Below are 24,281 nucleotides of genomic sequence, written 5' to 3' on the forward strand. Positions count from 1 at the left end.
CGACATGAATGTAAATAACAAATTTATACAAATATTTCAGCATTTGAAAAATGAATTATTCATTACTTTATCTTTATTTTAATTAATAAAAATTGTTTTTTACCAGCAAAAAATAGATGCATGTGAAGGACTTACTTAGAAGCTAATATCTTTTTTATTTTTTCTTCAAGTGCTTTATATCTTTGCTGAAGTTAACGACTTCAATTTAAAAAAAATACCTTTAAAAAGGTAGATTTCGATTGATTTTTAGTCAATTTAGTTTTAAATATAATAAACTGTTTAGGTTACGTCAATATAGATTATAATATTATTTGTGTATCAGCTCATAACTAATAATTTATATCTAAGGGGGATTAAAAAAAGTTAATAGATGCTTCATATAAAAAATAATTGATTAATCAATTTCTCAAAAAAAAATAAAAAATATTCTTTGGATTTTAGATATATTTTTATCTTTCACTACTTCTCAGGAGTGTTTATTCATCCCTGAGGTTGAAATGTCCTTGTTGTTTCTTGAGGATATCATATTATTGCTTTACTTTCAAAAATATACTGGATATAAAATATTTTTTGTGACACTTTTTGCAGGGACTTGTGCTCTTTTGTAGTGTAAGTCTCGCTGTCAATGACAAACATATCATGAGAATAATAGTCAGAAACAATATTTAATTGATAACAATTCGGTGGAAATATTTTAACAAATTATCTTTTTAAAATTAGAAAACAATATATATGAGGAATCACCATCACATTTTTTCTATTATTTTTGGGTTATTTGGCATAGTGTCCGTGCACAGCAAAAACTGTATGTTTTGCCTATCAACAAAATATCATGAGCCTAAAGCATCGATAAACTGGGGCCTAAAACTAGAATTTAATTACAATTTCATCCCCAATATTTTCATGTTTATGCAAGCAAACGACATCTGAAACAAAAAAACAACATTTTTATATTTATACCATGTCTCTAATTGTAAAAATGTCATAGCAACAACAAAAAAGGCAACATGTAAACGATCTCCTCCGTACTGGTATCGGTCCAAGAAGACTACAAAGACCGTTAGCATCTCCTTACAGACTGCCTACAACATCAAGAAGTACTTTACAGTCCCATAAATCTATGAAGAACCAACTTCTGAAGCAACAATATGATTGCCTTCTGGCCGGCTTCCATGTGGCCCTCCTCCATCCCTGACCTCAACCCCCTGGACTAAGCAAATTGAAGTGTATTTGAGAAGAATATCTGCCAAACCTCTCCTGAAAATTTGAACTCACTCCCAGCTGCCATCTTGAAAGTACGCCATGGACACGACCTTCATCGTCAAGAGCTGCCAATCTGTTCACCGGCGTGCCTATACTGTTCTTGCTTTGGAAGTAGAACCTATTGAATAAATATAGAGTGTGGAATTTTTGAAAAGAAATACCTCATTTACTATGTAGTTTAACTTATAATTCATAAAAAATAATGTAAAATTGGTATGACAAAAATAATAAATTATATTTTGTACAAAATAAAATTGTTCAAGCGATATTCAGACATACTCTTAAAATTGATGTACCAGTGAAGAATATGTAAAATAAAAATGAATGTGTCATTTTTAAAGAGGCTTTGCATAATTTCTAATAATATTTCACATATCCATTAAAATCATCGAATAGAAAGCTCCATGACGAAAATATAAAGATTGACAGCAAATGCGTAATAAATGCCGCTCATTTTTCTTTGACTCCATTGTTTAAATTAATATTAATTTATATTGAACTTAATTATGCGTAGGGGAGACGAGGAATGTTGTAACTTGATACATATATATTATGGACGCCAATAATTATAGCAAAATATATCAATTTTGTCAACATACATATTTAATTTGGTTTTTATATATACTATATTTTTAATTATTTTGCTTTAGGTTTATATAAATTATTTAAATAAAAAAATCGAAAATTGTAAACTTTCAAGAATAATTGAACAATATTAAAATCAGAAGACTATGGCAAACGATTTTACATAGCAGGTAAATTTGACTTTAAATAAAACAATTTATGATGGCAGTTAAGACTTCCTATGATCTTTTTGCGGGGAAAAACTAATCATTCCTGTTATGAATCGACCTTACCGTCGAGGTAAAGACGTCCTCCTCGAGCAAAGTAACAACTTTTACTGTACCCAGTGGTCCATTATGAACTCTTTGAATTTTAATCTTCAACAAGATATAATTTATTAATAGATCTGCGTTTGAGCTCTCTTAATTATTAATACATCTGCCCTTACAGCAATTACAGCTTTGTGCTGGCTGACATAACTTTTAAGGGCCTCGGTGTTTGGATGAAGGACACACCAGGCCTTCCCCTCAATATGCACCTAAAAGGTGCATTCGAAGGGGATGGAATCAGGGGCCAAAGTGTCAAAAAGAGTTAAAAAACAACTCAAAAGACTCATTCAAAAGAGTCTTGCAAAGAATGAGATGGGTTTCTTTCATTGCGGGTCTCAAAAGTGTATTGTTTGTATGTTGTCCAATGCTACTTCATGAGTTTTAATTTACAAAACCAACTAAATAATAAATTCAAAAAATTTAAAAAAATCATTAATTAATTTCTTCTTTAAATAGGCCATAAATGTAGTAAGATTTTTTTCTTTTTTTAATTAGAGTTAATTGAGAAGTTCTACCGGTACACTGGAACTTTGGCCGGATGAAGGGTAACAGTTTTTAATGGCACATAATTTGTTTTTTCATAAAATAATTATCAACACCTAAACACATCTCTTGATCCATGATAGTTTTGAATTTGGTAAACTTCAACAAATTAGCAAACACTCTAATGTACACGTATACGCTATTACTAAAAAGATACCTTGATTGTTAAAAAACATTCCTACGTCATAAACATAAAAGTAAATAAAACAATGGTCATACATAACATAACAATATGTATAATTATTGGCTGGTATATTATTTCTGTGACGCTTTTAATAAAATATTACTAAGCAATATTTTAATTATAGATGGGATCGGTGTATTGAAAAAACTAAGTTTAACAATTAGAAAAGGAAATACAGTTGATGCGTTGAGTAAGACCACTGATAGCCTATCTGAAAGAATGTTTCACAATTTTTTTTCCTACTATGGCATGGGGGATATGATCTCATATATCAAAGAACTACTTAATATGTAACACTTAGAAAACAAGTCATCAACACAATTCTATCTAAGAATCTTCTTTGATCTTCTAGATATTGCATGTGTGAATGGCTATATCGTTTATAACATTATATATCCAAATAAGTTATCGTTTCTTGACTACAAAGTTGTGATTGCTAAGAGCCTGATTAAACATTATGAAGCGCGTTAAGGGAAATCCAATCGTCTAGACCAGTGAAAAGAAAAAATGTAGTATCTATTGTAAAGGACAATCATGGGGGACATTTACTGGAGTTTGAAGAAAAGCGAATAAGTTGCCTATTATACAAGCAAAAATATACAAAATCTCCCTCTATGCATTTATTTGATTAATCAATTTTCCATGGTCGAATTTTTACTTTTTTGAATTAAAAATAAAAACTATATCTATTGAATTAATAAATGTAAAGAATTTAACTCCATGGCGTAGTTTTAATATTTTAATTATACATAATAAAAAAATATCTTTCGTACCCAGAGGGATAAGTGTCCCATCAAATTTTTTGGCGAACCTATTGAAGTTGCTAAATATTTTTTTATAGTTCTAATATGAATAAAATAAATTATTTCTAATTATCATTGATTTTCTTTTCAATTCTTGTGGGTCGGAAATGTGTAGCAAAGATTTTAATTCAGGTGTATCATATGTCTTACTCTCTTCTTCTTCTCACGCTTTTAATTAAGGATTTTGATATTATGAAATATATCTAATTCATTTTAAAAACTGTGGATAAATAATATTCTGGGCGTATTTAAAATATAAATATCATCTGCTATGATTGACTTATTTGGCCACCTACCAACTGATTTGAGGATTTTTTTTTGTTTCTTATTTTAGGAAATATTTTGTGATAGAATAAAGCTCACGACGTGTGCAATGATACAGACATGAGTTATTCCCGTAGGGAAGGGTGATCGTTGCCCAAGATTTCTAGCATACATGACCTTGCCCATCTCCCTTTCAATGCGGTGAAGTCGCCCATTCCAATTCATAAAAAAACACTCCTAACACATAATATTTCCACTCCCAATGCCTGACGTTTGGGATGGTATTTTGGGTAAAATTATTGGGTGATATTTTCTTTTTTCTGTATTGAATAGTCATTGTCTTCCCGGTAAGTGATGTAACGCCTTGATTTATGTAATTGTGATACACATTCAGCATAAACTACTGGTTGTCAATAGAGTAAATTGGATGAATTTCGGGCATATGTAATTTTCGTTGATAGTTGTTTCTAGGTTAATGTTTTATTCGATCTGTAGTATATAATAGACAAAATATTAGCGAAAGTGAAAAATAACTTTTTTGAAGGGGAGTTTATTTCAGAATAACGCTTTTACTTCTCAATATTTAAATTGGCTTATAAAGATTCTTAAAAAGTCAAATTAATAACTTGTCTCTCTATGAACTAATCCCTCTAACAATTCTTTTACTATGTCATATAGTTTCTTAAGCAATGTGATTGATAACACAATATATCTCTTTTCGCGTACCTATGCTCTACAATATAAGAGGATCCATTAAATGAGTTATTAAATTGTATAGAGTATAAAAATTAATTTGTAGTTTCAAGAAAAAAAAAAAAACGAATTCAATTTAGTCAATGATATATTCAGTCTCTATCATCATGTATTGTTCGACCAAGTTCTTCAATTTCGGTCTAATTTTGCTGGGAGTCTACTGTCAAACCGTCTTCACTTTTAGTAGAATATAAATGACATAAAAAATAAAGGAATAAAATTGACATTATTTTTTTCAGACATGGATGTTCCAATACTTCTGGTGCCAAAGAGTTGTAGTGACATCAAGCATTGCCCTAAAGAAAGCACTTGCATACAGGGTAACTAAGACGATATACTGTGGAGGAAATAAAATTTGATCCCTTGCCGATTTTTTAAGTTTACCCACAGATAAAGATTTTCTATGGAATAAGGTCCGGAGACTGACAAGGCCCCTCCATTACCTTAATGTGTTCTTCTCGCCATTCTTTTGTTATGTAGGCTGTATGAATTGGTTAATTGTCGAACTGAAAAACTCCTGCAATATACCCTTAATGCCACCTCTCTCTTAAATCCCGGAAACCCCAATTCAATGTGGTAACCAGTGAACATATACCCTAAGACTGGTATATATTTTTATCTACTTGTTCATATTTGTTATAACACTAATTTGTAAATTCAAAGCAAGGCTTAAAAACTGTTTATAAAAATAACAGGACCGATTTAAAAAATGTCATTCAAATAAGTAGTCTTCTTATCGACTTCAGAGAGGCGTAGGAATTCTTTTTATTCGGCCAAGATTTCCATTTCCATTTTCCCCTCCTTAAATTCTTCATGGTATCACACCTGCCATAAATGAATTGGATTATCCATTGTATTTTCAAACCGTCTGCATGCAGCATCTTCCACCATTCCCATAATCTTTAGATACTTCCTTAAGGGAATATGTCCTTTAATGAAGTCCATTATAATTTTTATATATGCTCTCCTGTTTTTAAAAAGTTTCCATTCCGAACAAGGGCCCTCCAAAAAATAATTTGCTTTCCCACGTTGTGTTTTCTACCCATTCCCGTTTCCATGTCTTCCCATGTACTTATTAATCCCAAATAAAACTGTACTTTTTGGAACTTCAACCTTAGATTCTTCAAGCACAGTTCCGCCATTCTTGATAAGCACATCCTCTTATTCATTTCCGGCATAATCCCAATGACCTGTTATCCAAGTTATTGTAACCTTCATTTTCAAACCTTTTACTTCTTCTATTACCCTAACTTGTTGACCCGTAAAGAAGCCTTCATTTTTGGCTATAGAGCTAATAGCAGCCTCACATTCCAGGAATATTTTGATAAGCATTTGAACAAACTTTTCCATATGATGGAGAGCACGTCATCCCTTTAAATACCCTCATTAGGAAAACTCACTACTCAACCCGTTTTTAGTGCCCTGCCCTGAAGGAAGTATCATTTGATCAAGGTTTACCTTTGATTTAGTAATGTCTTCCTTTTCTCTCAACAAAGAATCACGTTTAAAAAATTATGTTTCGACCCCATGCTTGTTCTTGGTTATTGTTGTGGTGTTCCATATTTAAGACCAAAGACTTCAATCCCGTCCAGTTCAGTCCTGCATATTAGTCCTAAAAACTTACAAAGATTGTTCCTTCATGTATCATTCAACTTTATTTATTCTTTTTTTATTAAGTTCATGAAGAGATAATGCTAAGGACTGATGGTCTCAAGGACCGGTCCCAAGGACTGGTACTATTAATGCTAAGACTGGATTGAACTAAATAGTTAAAGATTAGCACAACACTACTCTTGGAGTTATATTCAACATGTTTCTTCCTTAAAATACATTTTTTTGTTCATATTCTCTCTCTCACTGTTAATTAAACCTACCAATGAAATTATAGACTGTTATTTTCTTCGAGAGTGGGCAAACATACAAAATTGGCAAATAATCAAATACTTATTTTCTACACACTACTCATATGTAGCGGATCTTTCATAAATATGATTATTGTGAGGAACAAATATCCGACAAGTTTTAATTTTATTATCTCAAAAATAAGTACCCATGGAACTTAGTACTCTTTTTATAATACTCTTGAAAAAATTGTATATACATTTTTCGAGTAATGTAATAGTCAATGCATTAAACTATTTAGTAAATGACATAATATTGACATTATATATTACACTATAGAACAAATTACAGATTTTGAAACGTCTACAACCCACTTTAATGATTATTATTTATAACGTAAAAAACAAAAATGATCATTTAGACTTTGATTTGACCATTAAAGGTTTAAAAAAAATACTTATTGTGTTTTTATAAGTTAGATCCATATTTCTAAATGAAATAACGATATCGATAGAAATGAAGGTTCAACTCACTTGATAAAAACACTGCATCATTTAAACAATTAATGACTAATTATGTTTGCTTATTTACATTTCTTAAAAAAATGTGTTGAATAGTTAAAAAATATAAGTAAAATGAAGGACCTTAATTAGAAACTAATATTTGTTTCAATTATTTGTAAATTGCTTAATATCAAAACTGACAATAAAAAATAAACTTTATTACAATTAAATTATATTAATTTATTAAAGTAGATTTTGGTTAAATTTTTCAAATAAACTTTTAATTTTTCTAAAGGAATATTCCATAAATATAAGCAATGCAAGGTTGCATGAAACGATTTCCCAGATTAAATATATAAATTCGTTGATAAAATTAGCTACATGTGCAATGAATACATCTTATCGACTCCATTAGTGAACATCCTTTTTTTAACAAAATCAATGAACCGGTAAAATATAAACACCAAAAATAAAACGTATTTAATTACATGATAAACAGTTAATTGACTTTAATAATTACGTCATTTGAACTTGGTACAACTATTTTATTCATTTTTCACTCTAAAATACCAATTAAAATCTGTAGAATACTTTTATAAATATAAAACATCGATAAAACATCTCTGTTTTAAAATAATTTGAACAATATGCGTTTTGTGTTTCAACAAGATATAATTTGTTATTCTTATAATAAGAACATTCAATTTGTATTTTAATAAAATTTTCTATGAAACATTCATCACATGATGTGGATTTTGGTAATCAAATTAGTACTTATTATTTTTTTGATAAGACTGCTGCGTTTATTTACTATAACGATACAAAATTTTATAATTTTGTACCTAGCCTTCTGTTCTCACATTGAAAAAAAGAAAAAGAAATAAGAACACTCCTAAGGAATCAGAAGGAGAAATAAAAGAACACCTTTTAAGCAAAACAGTTTAACAGCAAATTAGATTAAGTAAACCTCCATTAAAATGGCTAAATATTCAAATAAATCCTAACAAGCTATATTCAAGATAAATGAAGAATTTGATATAGTCTGATTTAATGTTTAAAAAGCTACTGACAAGTATTGAAAACAAAATGTTAAAAAAAAAAAAGACATAATACTCAGGGGTGTATAATATTCCTGATCACTAACGGAGGGTTAAAATATTGATTACCTATAACACTTACTGTAGTAATCGACTTAATCATAAATAATTTTAATACATTTTCCACAGAACCTTATATTGCTGAAAATATAGTTTGATTTTATAGAGCTGTACATATATGTATGATATTAAAAAAAACATAAAACAGACTTAATGCACGTCTTTATTTTTAAGTAATGTGTTGCAACTTTTTCCCTAAAAATAACAATAAAGTCAGCTCTAAATTGGTTCATTCTTCCCTACATGACCTATAATTTTTTCTTCTTTTAAATAAAGAAAAATTGTTCATCAAAAAACAAGGGATAATTTGAAATCTACAAATCAAGGTTTTTATCATTGATTAGGGAAAGAAGAGTAGAAAAATTGACAGCTGACAAAAAATGCATTCTTAATTTTTATTTTCCTCACGTAATGATTTTTCTTTTCTAATCTTTTAATAATTAAAAATAACATTCCAGGGATTTGCTTTTGGAACGCCTGTATTGCCCCGGAGCACGAAAAGTCATTGCACTATAATGATTTACATTGGAACCCTGATAAACCCAAAGATAAATTAGGTAGTACAAAAAACCAAAACATACTCATAACTATTTTAATTAATCAATAATTGAATTAGGACTCATAGGACTACCTCAAAATCGTCAACTATGCAATGAAAACTGCGTTTTCCCATTTGAGTATAATGGAAAATTGCACCATAGCTGCATCAAAGACAACTCTCACTTCTTTTGGTGCTCAAAAACTCAAAAGTATACAGGGGTTAAAACTCAATGTGATCAACACTGTGAGGATCTAAAAAATGCACATCTTCCACTTCTTGAAGACTATCTATATAATTCGGACCCATATTATCATGGTATAAGAGACGATGATGATCCACATTTGATGAAGTCTCATCATCCAGACGAAACATATAAAAGAAAATATCTCATCACGAAACCCATAAATCCACTACCTCTAAAGAAGCACCAAAACCGACACCTATGAGTAGCAGCATTACCAAAGCTAGTTCATTGGGCCATAACAATCCGGAATCTATTGCAAGTAAGAAATATTTAATCCATTAATATTAACAATATTATAATAATTTATTTTAATTTGAAATGAACCTCTTTAAATCTTGGATAAAACTTTTCGATACCTTAATCATACATATCGGCAGATATTCATTTCGTTGACTTTATTTTCAGTAGCTGTCATTTCAACGAGCCTTATTTCATGGAGGTTTTCATATATGAAATACAACGTTGCCTTGTGGAAAATTGCTTGCAATTAAACTATATTAATAGTGACTCATCAACTGATCTGTTTTATCCATAGATAGTTCTTGTCCACCTAAGAACCCGTTGATAGTTTTCCCATCTACTAATGAATAGCCCTCATATTTTCCCAAACTGCAACACAGTCACAAGGGATTTGCGTACAATAACCGTAGGATCTAGAACAATAATTCTTAATCTTGTCGGAGGTACTGAACCCCACAAGGTTCATATGAATATTCAACGAACCCTTCTTAATTGGTCAAGTGGAACGTGTCATCATAAATCATGTGTATTTTGACCTCCACTGAATCCCTGGGAGTGACTCACCGAACCCCTAGGGTTCGATCGAACCTAGGTTAAAAACCACTGATCTAGAGACAGGTTAAAAACTAACGCCACCAATTCAAATAAACCCCTACAGAATCGCTTACGCTCCAGGTTAACGGGTTATATAGTATAAACTTGGGCCTTTTTGCAGATAATCTACCAATACTGCTTAAAGAAAATAAATGCCCCTTATAATTTATTCAATGTTTTTTTTTTTTACAATGGCAGCCTCAATGGCCAATATCTATGTTCAATAGTATTATGCAGATGATACTATCTACGAATCCTTAGATCACTACATAAACAGAGTGACCGAAAGTCTTAGGACAATTTCAACAGCCAATAAAGAACACAAATATTTATTTACCGAAACATCTTTTTACCCAATTGCAATTAATGTAAAATTTCCTTCAAAATGAGTGCCAGTTTATTACACATGGTCTCCATTTGCGGCAACTACAGCTCTCAGACAATTCAAAGCTACTTTACAATCAGTACGGGTGGCCTCCTCCGACAAGCTGTTCAATCCAAACACTATGGTGGCCTTCAAGTGCTCAATGCTGTAACAGGAAGTCAAACTAACATCCCTTTCCAGAATCGCATAAATGGAGAAGTCCATTACGCTGCACTTGATTAGAGGACTTTTGTCGATGCTCCGACCTAGCACCCGGTAGTTGTGGATGTTGTAAGCCGGCTCAACGGTGAAGTTCTTCTTGTCAGTCCAAATGATTGAAACTTGAGTACTAAAATTGGTAAATTTTAGAAGCACTTTCATTTGGGTCAGCCTCTTGGCCATTGTTGCTTCACTGAGAAGCTACTGCTTTTGTAGACGACACATCTTGATACTCAGGTCCTCTTTATCTTCGACCTCGATGGGTGTGGGGGTAGGGGTTTATGTCCTCATGGACCTCGAACGACCAATCCTGGGCTTATCATCGATACTCCCGGTCTCCTTGTATTGTTTGATCGTGTAGTGGACCAATAACTTTGAGACATTGAGGTCTTTTGGGCTTTCTTAATGGATTTAAAGATTTTCCCTTCCAAATGAAGCGAAATGGGTTCATGATGTCGTTGTTAGAGGCTCAAGAATACGTTTTGGAAAAAGTTTGTTTTTCAACAAAAACAAATGGAGGTTGCGTTAATCATATCCAACAAACACTTGTCTCGGAGAAATATGAAGTTCAAGTTGGTGTCCTAACACTTAAGTGTGACCCTGTATAGTATATTTTCAATTTTCATGAAGGCAATTCTTCAACAACGATATCCCAGTAGGGGGGGGGGGCAATATTTCTGCGGACAAGCCGTAATAAGCTTTGTAATATTAGACTACATAATTAGCTATAATCAATGTTTCATTAACGATACTTTCTCGTCTTTTGAGTGAAATAAGCTTTGGTTGCTGTTTAATGATAATTATATGATGATTACACATTTTTGTGACATGAATTGAAAATATTTCTCCCCAGACCCTGTTTTATCAGAATTATGTTCTTTTTTCAAGATCATGATCATAAAACGATTCACCGTCTGTAGAATACACTCTGTCAAAAATATATTTATTTTACGTATTGATAGATAAATGTATAATCTTGTAAATAACAAGATGATCCTTTATACCTGAAATCATTGGAAGAAACAAAAAAACTTGTCCATCAAAAGGGAAGGTTGGAATAATTTTATTTATTAAGGAAGATTTTTATATAGATATAGATGTAGGGGTCCCAAAATTTTGACTACCCTCTATTCCATTCAAAATCACCTGCTAAAGTCGTCCTATAAAAAAGGTATACCTCGTGGTCCATTGAAATCTGAACACTTACTAGCTCCAAAAAGTAATGAAGGTTGAGTGATTGAAATTTGTTCATATTTCAATATATTAAAGCATGAACAATTCTGTTTAAAAAACTCTGAACAAAAAACAAACTTGAGCTCTCGAGCTTACGTAAGAGTTGTGAAAATAATACTTGAACATGATTAATGAATTTCTATCGAGCCCTACGAGAAGTCGGGCGTCTCCAGGACTATCATCTACGCTGTCAGCAAGTCCAACACGTGGAAAAGAAGAAAGTAATGTAATAAAGGCCAAACTGGACCCGGAGGAGTAAAAGAAAACATCCCAGCACAATCCTCTCAAGGTTCTAAGGGTTTATGTAAGAGATCTCAGGATTTCATACAAGACTGTCCAGTTTTCTATCCAAAAAGGGGGTAGAAAAAGTCTTGTGAGGTTGGAGAGACCACTTTTGACACCAGCAATGAAATAAATCATTCTCCTCTTTTACAAAACTCATTTAAGTTCTTTTTCCTCACTTAATACCAACCCTGATACAAATGCCCTCCACTACACCTTTTGGGTGCATGTCGAGGGAAGGCATGTAGTGTCCGTCATCCAAACTTCAAGGCCCACAAAAGTACTGTCAGCCAGCACTGAGACGCCATAGCAGAGGACTACATCTGCAGTAGGTGCAAGGACTTCTACTGCCCCCTGGAAGCCATAATTGCCTCTTTTTTGACTGCTCGAGGATCCTTGGAGTCCGTACCATCCTAGAGGGGAAAAATAAAGATGAATACGCGGTATATATGAGCATACTAGACTGGATGATCATTATCTGAAGTCAACATACATCCCATTTTAAAATATATTTTTTAATTTCACCTGTTTTTAAAATAGTTTACGCTGTTCGATGTAAAGGTGGAAGGCTTATTATAGGCTTCAAAACTTTTATTCAACGAGTATTACTTTATTGAAGAGGTTTGACGACTATTGGTCCAGGAAAGTACATTATTAATGTTGTTGTTCGACTTATTTTTTTTCTTTTGATAACACCGACCCCATATGTATATATATATATATATATCAATAATATCAATTTAATAATAATAATAATAAACCGATTATCTTGCATAAAAGATTCTTAAAGTTTTACTAAATTAATTCAATATATTGCCTGAGATAAAAAAACTAAATATACCTAATATTAGTGAATATGATCATTTTTAGAGAGTATGTTGTAAAATTTGGGACATATTTTAAGGACTGATAACAGAGACAAATTTAAACAGGAGGTGTTGGAAAAAAAAAATACCCACTTAAATGAGCAAAATCTTATTATCAAATTTGCTTATTATTTCCTAATTACAACGATATTTTGTACATCTCAAAGAGGTTGGAAGACAACAATTTGAGTTACCTGATTTTGTGATGTTTTATTTGTTATTAAATTCCATTGTATTTTAAAAATATCACTTATTCAAGAAAATATATTGCCAAAATGCAATTTAGAATGATATTTATCAAAATTGAGTTGTGGGTTTATATTTTTATTCTTTGACAAATTATCGTCAATTTCTAAAATGTAATTATCATATTTTATCCGGCTACAGTTGTAATTTTCGAAGATTTGACCTCATCCAACAAATTTGATTACACACTATGCAACAAAATTCAAGTCTTGGGTGCCCACTGGCTAAAATCCACATTTATTAATGTTATTTTAATCGATAAAAAACAAATATGATCCATAAATTGCAGAAAGTTTGACAATGAACACTAGAACGACGGATAGAACGACCATCTTTAAACGATGGTGAATATCTAAAATGATTTCCCTTTATTTTTGAATTAGTATCTGTAATAACGTTACGTTTTTCAAATGATGATTTATCTTGTACTTCCTTCAAAATGTTTTCTTGGCTAAACCAGGCTGAACACTTTCGATTTCCTATTTTTTTGTGTTACCCTTGCCGACATACATTAACTCTCCCAATAAGTCAGTTGATCTATGTTTCTTAAAAGGCGGGAATTGAGTCACTTTATTGCATCCTGGGACTTTTTTAAATGTTAAATATATTCTAATTAGTTGTATATAAATACATTAATAATTAAAATATTCAACAAAACTATTTTCCGATACGCTCTTCAAAAACTTCAAGATAGTCATCAGAATCAGAAGAACTTAATTAAAGTGCTTGGATATAATTGTTTATCTTGTTCTAATTCGAAATAATCCCGTTCTGAGTCAAAGTACCTTGTGTACACAAGATAATGCCTTATTTCTTCAATGGATATTTTTTTTGGTCATCTTTGCACAATAACGGGTGGAATCAGCCAGGTTAGTTTGGCAAAATCTATTTTTATATTTTTACAAGAAAGGTACAGGATTCCTTTCTAGAGTTTTTCATTCATGTTTAAACTTGCTTTAGCCTGCTCTTACACAAAGTGAGAATAAAAATATTATGTGAAATGATTGGATATCAAGTGTGATGATAGTGTTCACTATTCGAGCAAAATTGATACTAATTTTAATTTTGAATTTTGTGTTTTTTGTACTTTATAAAATTAATTATGAAAGTTAAGAACTTATAAACAAATACTATCAAGAAGATTCTCACAATATTTTATGGAATCCCAAATGGGTATCAAAAATTATACCCTCGTCGTTCTATTGTTAAATCCTTTTTGTTAAACCACAATTTTAGAGTCTAATTTTTATTTAGAGCCTTATTTAGAAATGAAATGCCTGTATAGATGAAAATTAAAAGAAATACCAATTGATAAAAAATATTATAGCATTTGAAATATAAGATATACAGTTCCTACAAAATTGGTCTAAGTATACAAAAAACTAATTAAATGAAAGAATTTATATGGAAATTAGATATTTTTTTAATTGCATTATGTCATACAAATAAACTTAGAATAAACCTATTTAAAAAAAAAGTTATTGTAAAAAAAACGTTCGATTTTGATTATTTTTTTCAGTTTAACTTTTAATTATATTATATAGTATTAAATAAATATGCAGTATTAAGTTGCGTGAAGATATTTCTAAAAAATATACGATTCAGTCAATTATTTGACTAATTGTAATAAGTAAAGAATATTTTATAGGAAGGAAAAGTTCCGAGAGTAAAAATAAATAAGTCGTTTAGATGACTTAAATCTAAGGAATACATACTTATAAAATAAATTGAATATAAAACAAATTTAAATTGGGGTTAAACTTCCTTCCTGTAAAATTTAATATTAATTTTACAGTATACTTAGTCAAATGATATACTTAATTTAAAAATAAGTTTGAAACATTTTAACGCTACATAACATTCTTTTTTTTATTAAATATTACATAGGAATAAAAACTGAAGAAAAAAAAAAAATCAATCAAAATTGGGATTTGCTTCTTTTCTTAATTTTGTTCAAGATTGTTTTTATCTTGACACACCTGTATATTGTTTCCATTTTGTAAAATTTAATCCATTTATATTTTCTTTGTTTAGGTAATGTAGGTCGCTGTATTCAGAAAGTATTTGAAGTCCTTTTTCGGAAAAAAAAATACCAAGCTAAAATTTAATGTTTGTCGTCTTGCTATAAATGTACAACTAATTTCAAAACAGTTTGGATACACTTAAATAAATGGTTTATATACATAGACAGGTTATTTTCTTTTACAAAGAGTATTCAGGATTATTTATGCAAATCTCTTGTTAAGATTCATGAGTATTTCTCATTCATTTTTATGAGATTGGATACTTTTGAAAGTATTTTAAGTTCCATTTCTAATTTTTCTAGTACATGACGCATTGATAACGAATCAGTTTTTAATGAGTGTAAATAGTAATATCATTTTATATATGAATATGTAAAGTTCATTAGCAAACCCAGTCACTTCCACTTTTTCTAATTTTGAAAAAATTAAGAATATTATGCCAATATTAAGTATGGTTAATGTTCTAATAATATATAGCCAAAGTACGCAATAAATAACCTTGAAAATCTAAAAAGTAAAAGGTCGTTTCTAGAGAAAATTCTGCATACATATATCATTTAGAATAATTCAGAATCCATACATTTATATATGAGAATATGGAATTATGTATAACCATAAAACTAAAATATGTAACAATTTGAAATTTAGAGATGCATGTAATTTGACAACTGCTAAATCTGATGATAATTCTCAATTCATATGGAACAGAATAAGTTCATTTCTGAGTTCTCCAAAGGTTAGAACATAGAGGGAATCAAAAGAGTTAGGAGTTTCGTATTCCAAAAGGGACGACAGGATGAAAATTCATCCACGTTATTTTGTTTAAGCTTCCCATAACGTCATTGTACCGTTGAAAAGATAATATGACGTCATAAAAAATTTAGATTTAAAATCGGTATCGACATACTTAGGCCTTTGGCCCGATCTAAACCGAATTTTTCTATGAGACCAGTCTATATCGGACTCTTTTAATGGACGGAATAAGTTCAGTCCAACAAAAATAACATTTCGACCCATTTGTTATACCATCAAACAGCTATTTCAATATATTAACCGTCGTAGCTCATGGAGAACGCACTCGGAAGAAGTTATTCTCTTGAATTCAATGTGTGTACGTTCGCGCCTAGGTGATTCCTAGAGAAAAAAAAAAGTTTATGGATTTCACCAAAAGATTCCTAGTTTAGATGGAGTAAATGTAATACTATAATGGTTACTTGTACTTAATCAGTGCAACTCCATCTAACCAATTAAAGGAACATTAAAAGAAAAATGTAATAGAACAAATTGAAATAACAAATTATCGTATGTAATCAGAACAAAGGGCACCAGTTGAGTTGCCTTACTCTATAGTCCCCTAGGAAAGAAAGCTTCCTTTTTAAATTAAAAAACAAAACAAAACAATTAATCAGGCTTTAGATTAGGTTATCGGACATGTTTTTCCGAGTTATTTATCTTCGAACAAAATCCACACAAAATATAAAATTTTGACCTCTAAATAGAGCTGAGTATTTTGTAAAGAAAAACAGTTGTTGCGGGTGCTCTTTTTTCTTTTTTGTTCATTGTTTAATTGGTCGTCGTAGTGCTAACTTCTCCCTCTGAAGTATGCATGATTGCCAATCATTGGTGTACCTTTTATAAAAAGTAGAATAAATATATGAGTAGTATGAATGGAAATTTAATGACAATATTATCCCTTTGCTAATGTAAGTTTACATGTAAAAGGTTCTCCTCTGTGTTGCAGTTATTCTTTTCTCCCCTCCCCTCATATGACAGGCAATTGATAATAATAAAGGTCTTAATTTAGGTGTCTCAATCTCACCTTACCTTGCTCTCTTTTTTTTTCATTATAAACTACTCAACTCTACATTTAACATTGCTTTTTTCCTGATTGAATCTTATCACTAAAATTAGAAACCCATTATTAATATTGATTTTAAAGTTGCACAGAAAATTAAAATAATTCTTATGTAATATTAGGGAAAAATTATTCAAAAAGTTAAACTTGAAATGTCTCTAAAACCAGATTTCATACGAAATTCTTAATAATTGATTCGTGATTATTGCGTCTGTATTGCACCTAAAATATATTTTTTAATTTTTGTAACTTTTAAACTGGTCATGAAAAAGATAATTAAGAAGAGTGCCACTACCTCCATAATCTGGTCAGTTGGTTTTATATACTATTTTTAAGGGGATAATTTATTTGGTAGACGAAAATCCTTCTTCTTCAGTAATACTGAAATTGTTTTATTCATGTCAATTTGACCTTTTTCTCTTATTTTAAGAGTTTTTCATGTAGTATTGAGCTTATAGTTAGAAATATGAAATTGTAGTAATCCCTACAAATTTAGCTTTAATTTAAATGTGTATTTAGGTAAAATATAAAATATTTTTGCTCAAATAAAATTATTTCCAATTTTAAAGATTCAATTATCATCAACTGACATTTTATGATATGTTGTCAGCCAAATTTTTAAAGACAACGGCAGTGGCTAGATTTTTTATATATACTGGGATTGCAGAAATTTTCCCATTTCTACTACTGAGAAACAGAGTTGAGAAATTTGCCAAGAGCTATTACAAGGCGTGATATTTCCGCATTGTTCTATAGATTTGATAAAAATTTTAAAATGGGAAGCAGAAATACCCATTTACTTTAAATTATTAAGTAGGCGAGAATGTAACAAAATAGGGTGCATTGTATAAGTTTGTGCGCCCGTCATATTTTCTCTTTCTATCTCAAAAATGGAGACGACGACAGCGGGACGTTGGTATTGAATTATCGCAACTTTTTAATAATGGGGCAAAACTTTACAAAGTAAAAAGTATATTATTGTATTCGGTGGAGAAGGATCTTAACTTTTGCGAGATATTCGTACAATTCGCACATTAGAGGATCATGAAAGTAAATAAAAAGGTCTCATTATGTGAATGAAATTGTGAGTTTGTACCTTATCCTCTATTCCGTGGTAGGGGAGGGACTTGGAGTTGATTTATGGACTGAGAAATGAGTAAGAAGGAGTTCACATCTCATTAAGAAAATCAAAACAACTTTTCTTGTATCTACCATGAACTATTATAGTATAATTGCAAGATGAACTTGATAGGTATCATAGAAAGGAACTTTCATGTTATCAAATCCATCAACTCATGAAATAGATAGTGACTCTGTATATAAATATACAGTCCAAATCCCAATGATCGTCTAATCCTAAGAGGAAAATTATTTGATCCATTTTGATCGATTAAGTTCTTCTCCTCCTCCTCCTAATTCAATAATATATTCTTCGCTTTGCAAAGTTATTCCTTATGATTAAAAAGTTGCAATAATTGAATTTCAACTATCCACTGTTGCTGCCTCAAATTCTGGTAATGGAAAGAGAAAGTATCACGTGTAGGCAAACTTATATTATATACTGCAAAATAGATTACCAATTGTTCATCAAACTCAACCTCATCCTGACAAATTTCCCACTGTAATAGGAATAGGAATGATAGCACTCCGTAACTTTTAAAAATGAAAACTTGGGAATAAACTCACCTGAAACTTAAGTTATCGATTCTAAGAGTAAGTTTATCATTTGATCATGCATGGTCCAAGGTAGAAATTGAGTTGCTTATTTTTTCTCACTATGGACAAAACTAATATTTTATTTATTTCATTCAGTGAGCTGTGGGGATTGTGTATTTCCTTTTAGATTCAAAGGGTCTATTTCGATAAATGTACACGTTACAAAAGCCATTATTACTGGTGTGGAACAAAGTTAGAAGTTAAGGATGAAGAATGGATTATTTGTCCAAAAAATTGTCCAAAGGACTAGGAGGAAGTGAAGGATCAAAGTCAAGACAGGACCTTATTTTAAGCCTCTGCTCGTATTTTTATTTATTTTTTCCTTTTTTTGTGATTTATTCTTCATTTTCATTCTTTGACAAATTAATGAAACAAATAAAAGATGATGATAATTTGAGCGATTGAATTCTAACATTTATTTATAATCAAAGAGTGATTAGAATGGGGCCTTTTGTTGAGCTTAATTAGCCCTCCTTTCGTCAATTATTTGTAGTATGTACCCGCCTCTTTAAGTCTTATTAAATGCAATTCTTTATTTACTTAAATAAACCATTGTTTGAAGTTATTCATATATTTAGAAATTTTTAAGCGAGGCTTAGTGAATTAAATGAATTTACTTATAAGTTGTTCAATTGTATTTCCTCTTCCTTTCTTTGATTCTTCTATTTTTCAATGCGAAGATTGAGGCAATGAGTCAAAAAGATGACTTCTAAGTTTAATGGATAAAATGTTCGGTTCACATTTTACTTTTGGTATTTTTTTTGTAATTGACTTGTATAATGTGTTAAATGTAATATCTACGGCCCTGCCAGATTAAAACACTTACTGTACCTAAGATTTTTAGTCAAAAACTTTTTTTATTTCAGTTCAAAAATGTTGTCTTCGAGGAAGAGATATTAATTTTAGCACGTGATCTTACAAATATTCTGTAATACTCATACAATATTATTTGTTGTAATATTGTACAAAGTCAATTAGATTTTGCTTTAAAACTTATAACCGTAAAAAATATAATTCCTCCTACACGAGGTTAAATGATTGAAACTGGGTGAACTTCAGATATTAGTAAAACTCATTAACTGAGGCGTACAACGGTATCTACAAAATTTAAATATTGTAGTAATTACTTACTTATATAATAGATGTAACGTCATCAAAAAATGATGGGTATTAATTTCATTCCCAAAGTTTTCATAAAGTTTCGTAGAAGTTTTTATTAAAAATAATAATTTAATCTTCTTACTATAAGAATAACAAATTATATGTTGTTGAAACATCAAACGCAAGTTTTTGAAATGATTTTAAAACAGGGATTTATTTTTCTATCGCTTGATCTATTCATAGGTGTATTTTTAGCAATTTATTATAATATTTACGATTACAAAATTGATGAAATAGTAAAAAAAATAATATAAAATTTTAAAGGACGTAAATATCATTATCATTCACCTGTTGGTTATGTAACTTAATACGTTTTATTTTTGGGCTTTCTTTTGAACAGTTCACGAATCACGTTATTAAAAAGATTTTAACGAACGAACTATTGATCCATTAGACTGTACAAGAAAATACTTAAAATGCCCACTCCATACAATCCACATTTATTATTGTTATTTAATCCATAGAACACAAAAACTTCCATTAAAACCATCGTGTGCAATAGGTTTGGTTTTTAAAACCGGATTTTAAAAATCGCATTGTTTAAGTATAGTTACGATTCACAGTCATATTTACTTAAATAGACGGAAAGTAAATGTAGCAACAATATATCCCTGGGATGCCATATCTCAAAAAAAGTGGCCCAGGTTGCATTAAGGGGGATTAATTTTTAATAAGTTTAAAATGAAGGATCTTATTTGGAACCTAATATTTTTTTCAATTACAACCCTTTTTCAACAGCGGGAGACTGGTATCTCATATTTTGATTCATTTATCATTGCATTATTTTTCATAAAGTTTCAGATATTTTTAAAATATTAAACACAATAATAGTAGATCTCTAAAATTTATAAAAAACATTTTATTAAAGGGCTTTATGTTCGTCCTTCAAAATATGTCATCTATTAAAAATTGATAAAATAACATACTACTAATAATATTATTTTCATTTATGGATAGTTTAAGTTTTTGATTACTTATTTAATATTTGTCTATGTAGCATAAGAAATAATTTCTGAATATTTGGTTCTGTTGTGAAAAATAGACAAGTGATGGCAGTTAAAAACTTTTAGGACACTGGTTTCCCTCTTGATTTAAAGGTTTTATTGTTTTTCTTATAAACATTTGTCAGGATTATACACTTATCGTTTGTTTTTCTATTTTTAAAAGTATTCATATTAAGGTACACTTTATTAGTGGACGGATTAGCAATTAAAATATTCACAAAAATAAAAGAAACTTTAATAATTACTCATATATTTTGTATGAATACTTTATTATTGAATGCAGAGTAGTTCATAAGCTAAATGATAAAAAGAAAACAAAGAACAAGATATATTATCTATTAGAGACCAAATTTATAGCGTTTTAAACAAAATAGACAGTACTGATGAAGAGGATATTGACAATTTATTAAATGACTCTGACACTTAATTTAAAAGCTGATTGACTCGTTATAAATGATACTTCAAAATCTTCACTTTCATTATTATCTCAATTTCTATCTGAAGATTGGTTCTCAAAATTTGTGTACTACAACTGTAAAGGTCTACAACAGAGGCATGTGGGGATTCGATCTCATGGATCAAAGAACTGCTTCATAACACCTAGAACACAAGTCATCCACACCATTTTATAAATGAAACTTCTTTGATATTCTAGATATAGCATGCGTAAATAGTTACTTCTTTTTTCACTTGAAATGTACAAATAAATTATCGCTTATTAACTACAAAGTTATTATTGCCAACAGGCTCATTAAATAATATAAAGTGCGTCAAAGGGAAGTCCAATCTTTTAGAGAAATAAAAACAAAAATATAATGGAAATTAAAGTTATTGAGTATCTTATATTATTCAACAAATTTAAATACAAGGCCTGTAATTAGCTCAAATATGTTAATGGAATATTGGGCTGTACGTATATACAGTATGTTAAGATCAAATCGGTGCATTGTTCAAAAATATATAAATTGTCACTGAGCTCACATTTTTCAGCATATTTACTGGAAAATTGACTTGAATTTTACATACCAATGTTGAGAAAGAGCTCATTTGATGTATCTGCATCAGTGTGCTGTACTTTTGCCTTAAACTTCTTTGCATCAGGACATTTTGTCATAAGCCATTTTGCCTCAAGGATATTTCACCTTAAAATATAAATAAATGACGTTTATACGTCGTTATGTTTACTTTTAGATCAACTTGATGTTACCTTTGAATTTTAAATCAAAATATGTCAACTGTATTACTATAAATCCTGTAAAATGGTTGTTTCATGCCAGAATATTGATGGAACTTAAATCCCGTAAAATGGTTGTTTTATGCTAGAATACTGAATGAACTATGCTTTTTCCTCATATTATGATGCTCGTCAATCCATGTGTATTTTCCAACATAATTGGTCTATCATGTCTAATAATAATTAATAACGCAATAGTAATTAGTACTTCTTCTGCTTGAAACGTTGTCCTGTTGGAGTTTGTTGGTGTGTGCATTGGTATTTTGGGGAACAGTTTAATCATTTTATTTATATTGTAAGGCAAAATATCAATGAGGCAAAGTGGGTTTTAGTTTGAGGAAATTTGTCCTAAGTCAAAATAGCTTAAGGCGAAAGTACCTATTGCCATCTGCTCCAGCATGAATCAGAGCCAAGATACGGGCTCGAAATGAGAAATAGGCATTGACGAGACTGTTTTTTGGCATGTTAGGCATTGTCTCCTTGATGGAGGCTATCAAAAGAGTCCGTGTTGGTATGATATTTTTTATCTATTTTTCATAAAACATAGCCTCAGACAAAAAGATACATCTGGACTGCTTGGGGAGGGGGTGGGGAGTCATATATCCTTCTAATGAAGTCATAGCAGTGCTCACTCATCCACTTCTGGGACCTGTCTGAGAATTAACAAGGTACTGAGTCATGTTGCCAGACACCAGGTCGATATTTTGAGACATTTGAAATCCCCTGATTTGTAATCTCAATTTTGTTGTAGACAAAAATCATTGTCACAGAGCAACACCGTTCCTCCTCTGAAAATTCATTATTTGTTTGATCTACAGCAGCTGTCACAATGATGGCCAACACATCAATAAATTTTGTCGATACAACAACGTTTCTTCCGGCACAAAAAATGCATTAACAAACAGCTGCATCATAACAAAATTGCCGGCGCAATCAAGTGCAGGTTAGATCTAAACACCCTGGATAAAATAAAAAATAAATTTCGTTTTTCTTCTTTTTTGGAATTATGTACAATATTGCTTTTATTTCATTTCTACCTATACTGAATTTTGGCCTTTTAGGTCCTCTATATATACTAAAAACTATTAATTTAAACCATTTATTTTGTTGTAAGCTTCAAATCAACTTTTAAAGTTCAAATTTTGTTCGGTTCTACTGTAATTTATGATAATTTATCCTCTTCACAGATGCGAAATGCAATCCATACTGCGTCTTTCCATTCGAATACTATGGAAAAATTTATAACGAATGTATAAAAATGGCTGGTTCAGAAAAGTATTGGTGCTCTTTTACTAGTGTTTACATCGGAATAGATATCCCTTGTGATATTAATTGTCTAAATAAACATAATGTGTCAGACAATGATAATCCCCACCATGATAATAACATGAGCAGCTCATCACTATCGACTCTTCTTGCAGCATTAAATAGATATAGAAATAAAGAAATAACCAAAGAACTCCCACTATTCCTGGTACATAATAACTCTGATCTTGGTAATAGCACTCCCATAATGGATATCCCCCCAGACGATATTTTTTTAAATATCGAAAGTAATATTAATAGCCAATTAGATCAAACTAACGAGACTTATGCTGTCACCCAATCTTATTATCGAGAATTGACAGCTCCTTCATCAATCAAAAAGTGAGTCGGATGACCCAACGACAATATCCATAAAGGACATTTTATCCAGAATTTTACTAAATAAAGGAGATACTTCTAGTCACGAGAATCAGAAAAGTGTCACTAAACCAGTGAGTGATGAAGAGTCAACTACAGATAATTTGACTCTAACAACAGAGAATCATCAAGATTTAGCTAGTAGCTCCATCTCTAACTCATCACCAGGGATATACTTGAAATTAACTACATCAACTGAATATCCATTTGGACACAAAGTCATAAATGAAATCGATTCAACCGTTGCACGTAGATATACTGACTCGAGCTACATTTAATTCCTAATAGTGTTGACATCCATTCAATAAATCCAGAATACGAAAAAACAACTCCAAGTAGTGATATGCAAAGCCAAGGGATTTCTGAGACATTTAATGTTCCTCATAGTCAAAATCTTATAAACAACACTACTCCTATTTTCCCTAAAAATGAATCAGATGTTTTATTAACAAATACACAATTAAAACCCTTTCAAAAAAGGAACCCTCATCCCCAGCTCAAACAGCAAAGATATTCAGAACCCAACTCAAATACATGAACAACAAACAACCAAGTCTTCCTCCTCTGAAA

The 24,281-nt window shown here is 30.6% G+C and overlaps 1 protein-coding gene across 2 annotated transcripts; it reads left to right on the forward strand.

Annotated features, from left to right (window-relative positions):
• Positions 1 to 4,747: 4,747 nt before the first annotated feature.
• On the forward strand, positions 4,748 to 23,565 carry LOC121128642 (uncharacterized). 2 transcript variants are annotated; one of them, XM_040724229.2, is made up of 5 exons: positions 4,748 to 4,886; positions 4,943 to 5,023; positions 8,664 to 8,762; positions 8,822 to 9,249; positions 23,216 to 23,565. In XM_040724229.2, the coding sequence occupies exons 1-4, from the start codon at positions 4,787 to 4,789 to the stop codon at positions 9,190 to 9,192; spliced, it is 651 nt and encodes a 216-aa protein (XP_040580163.2). In that variant the 5' UTR covers positions 4,748 to 4,786; the 3' UTR covers positions 9,193 to 9,249; positions 23,216 to 23,565. The 2 variants fall into 2 exon arrangements, with proteins under 2 accessions (XP_040580163.2, XP_040580164.2); XM_040724230.2 differs by lacking the exon at positions 23,216 to 23,565 and adding an exon at positions 15,069 to 15,220.
• Positions 23,566 to 24,281: the final 716 nt, after the last annotated feature.

Source organism: Lepeophtheirus salmonis, unplaced genomic scaffold (genome assembly GCF_016086655.4).
Source record: "Lepeophtheirus salmonis unplaced genomic scaffold, UVic_Lsal_1.4 unplaced_contig_6213_pilon, whole genome shotgun sequence".
In the NCBI taxonomy this organism is placed as follows: Eukaryota; Metazoa; Arthropoda; class Copepoda; order Siphonostomatoida; family Caligidae; genus Lepeophtheirus; species Lepeophtheirus salmonis.

Excerpts from the sequence above, each read along its gene's own strand:
- LOC121128642 (XM_040724229.2), top strand. The coding sequence starts at position 4,787 with ATGATATATTCAGTCTCTATCATCATGTATTGTTCGACCAAGTTCTTC. Across the intron at positions 4,887-4,942 it reads TCAAACCGTCTTCACTTTTA|ACATGGATGTTCCAATACTT; the intron begins GTAGAATATAAA and ends TATTTTTTTCAG. Across the intron at positions 5,024-8,663 it reads AGAAAGCACTTGCATACAGG|GGATTTGCTTTTGGAACGCC; the intron begins GTAACTAAGACG and ends ATAACATTCCAG.